The sequence below is a fragment of the Penaeus monodon genome, chromosome 28, assembly GCF_015228065.2.
Source record: "Penaeus monodon isolate SGIC_2016 chromosome 28, NSTDA_Pmon_1, whole genome shotgun sequence".
Classification (NCBI taxonomy): Eukaryota; Metazoa; Arthropoda; class Malacostraca; order Decapoda; family Penaeidae; genus Penaeus; species Penaeus monodon.
The window spans coordinates 34,990,650-34,993,188 of record NC_051413.1 but is presented as its reverse complement, the minus strand read 5'-3'; the positions used below and the strand labels follow the sequence as shown (position 1 = coordinate 34,993,188).

At 38.1% G+C, this 2,539-nt stretch overlaps 1 protein-coding gene across 1 annotated transcript in view; it reads right to left on the bottom strand.

Annotated features, from left to right (window-relative positions):
• Window positions 1-2,539, bottom strand: part of LOC119591552 (tubulin polyglutamylase TTLL5-like) — a gene marked incomplete in the record, with an annotated part of 18,965 nt that overhangs the window by 12,639 nt on the left and 3,787 nt on the right. Inside the window, 4 exon segments of the mRNA XM_037940303.1 lie at window positions 240-251; window positions 1,494-1,711; window positions 1,936-2,135; window positions 2,266-2,519. Of these exon segments, the coding sequence (XP_037796231.1) occupies window positions 240-251; window positions 1,494-1,711; window positions 1,936-2,135; window positions 2,266-2,519 (684 nt within the window).

Sequence of the window (2,539 nt, the reverse complement as noted above, 5' to 3'; positions counted from 1 at the left end):
TTTAATCATAGCAACTAGGGCTGAGAAAGAGGAGTCTTCACTCCACTTCCTTTTGGGAAAAGGTGCATCTTGGCATGGCCTACTCTCAATAAGGCTTTCAAATGGACTAACTGTTCCCCTGACATGAATTAATTTATCTATATATGCATATTAACACTTAATTTTTTCAATTTTCTTTACTTCTTGGGAGTAAGGGATACAAACCTACAAAGGATAAACCAAGTTACAGTCTGGCTTACCCTGAGGCCGAGCTTGTTCATGGTAGGATTGAAAAGAAAATTTATATTTAAATAACAGTATGGTTGTTATCAGTTACATATAATATAGTCACACCACACAGTACAAGTCTGAAGTAGTCATGTGAAGGCAATGATAAAATAAACCTTCAATAGATAAGGAATAATTCTTGGAAAAGAAATAATACATATCATGTTCTACTTTTCACCAAATAAGAATGTTTTCTGTCTTTTATGTGCCTTCTGGAAACATTCAGAATATTTCACTATTAACTCTTCCAATTAATTAACATAAAGTTCATCTTAAGCATTGTCTGATCTTAATTCTATAAGTAATCCTGAAAATGCCTGAAACAGTAATCAAGTTTACTCCCCAATGAAAATAAATATATTCCTTGCAAAGTCCTACTTTTTTAGGCAATATAACTACAGCAAGCAATGTTATACCTTCAAATCAAAAAACTTTTATACCACATAACTCATACATAAGGCTTCTAAACAACTTGCTATCATATTATTACTCACAGCCTTGCCAAAATACACCTCAGATCTTTGTTACTGTCAAGACCAAGAAGTATTGGTAATAGAAACCAGTCAATAGGTGTGACAAGTGATGTGATCTGTACAAGGCAAGAAGAGCAAATTGAGACAAATGTCGAGAGAGAATGAAGAGCCACTGGATGCCAGGACCCATGACAGATATCCATACTTACTGGTCCAGCTCCGGACCCAGCAATGTAAAATATTTGGAAACTTGTAATGGCATGGCACTCATACCGAAAGAAAAGTCAATCATGAACAATTAGTTACTGTGTGTAGCTGGTCACCCATGATTGAGGCAGCCATTCTGAGACCATCCAGTGTGTCACTGGTCCATCGGCACATTGACTGTGCCATCTCCATGGCACTGGGATACTCACGGGTCTCAGCCCAACGTATCAACTCTTCATTCGAACTCTGAGCAGGGAGTTTGACTTAGTACCTACCTCTAGTTATTTATAGAAGCCATTTCCTAATGCAATATTATGCACACCTAAGCAAAAGACTTTTGGAAGGAGTGACAATGTATCACAAAGAAAGTATATAAATCTTAAAGCAATTTTTCAGGATAAGCCAATAGTAGCTACACTGATATACACCTACTTCTGACTGCCTCTTTTGGCAATATTCAATAATGAAAATGGTGGCAGCTGAGAAATATACCAAACATCAATTCTGGTTACAAAAGTATGTTGTCACCTCATTTTATAAACTCACCAAGGACGGCAATTTGCGGAAAATAGAGGGACGCGAAGAAACTTTGGCTGTATAAGGATTGCAGACCTGGATGCCAACAAGAGAAAAGAGGTCTGCTAACATGGCTGACTTGATCTTCAAGTCTAGAGGCTGATCAATGTTGAGAGACGGAGATAAGTTGACTTCTAACACCCATGGTTTCAGTTGGCTGTCAATGAGGATGTCAAATCCATAGAGCTCTGTAAGGAGACATCAAGAAATATTAAGCCTTATCTTAAAAAATACCTTCTAATTACATAAAAGATATGCTAAGATAACCATTATGAAAAATTTCCTTTTGGATTAACAAAATTTACATTTCATTCTTCCACTTAATAATGATATACCCATAAGAACCTTCATGACATCCAAAGCCTTTCACAGCCAGAGCCTATAACAGTCAAAGCAGTGACCAACAACATACCAAAGCAATTTCTAGTGTGTGGAACAAACATATTTGTTGCAGTGTTCATCTGGTAAGAGGCTGCAAGGAGGGATTTGATGATCACATCTTCAACAGAGCGCATCACTGCCCCTGTGTCTATGCCTTGGCTCTTGAGGTGACGCAGGAAGGCACTCAGGGACCATTTGTTGCCACGGTCATCTACCTCAGGGTCTTCGTTTCTGTGTGGTGTACTTGTAGTGTTAGTAAATATTTATCCTCACATCGGAATGATAAATGCACACAGCAATCACATAGAGCTAGTGAAAGCACTATACTGGAAGGTAACAGTAACCATATTACAATACTCACTGAACATAATTGGAGTGGAATTTGTTGACAGAGTAATTTGTTAGATGAATGCATGGATTCCAGAGGTTCTTGCCATGCTGATATTTGACAGTTGCAAGCCTCACCAGTCCCTCCTCATAAAGGTAAACGACTAGAGGATCCAATGACGTTACACCTACATAGAGCCGTAGGTCACACTTGTAACCATCAACAAGAAGAGGTGATTCAATATATCTACATACAAGGGAAGTTTCATCTGCTGGGACTTGGTCAACCTGAGATTTGGTAAAAAAAA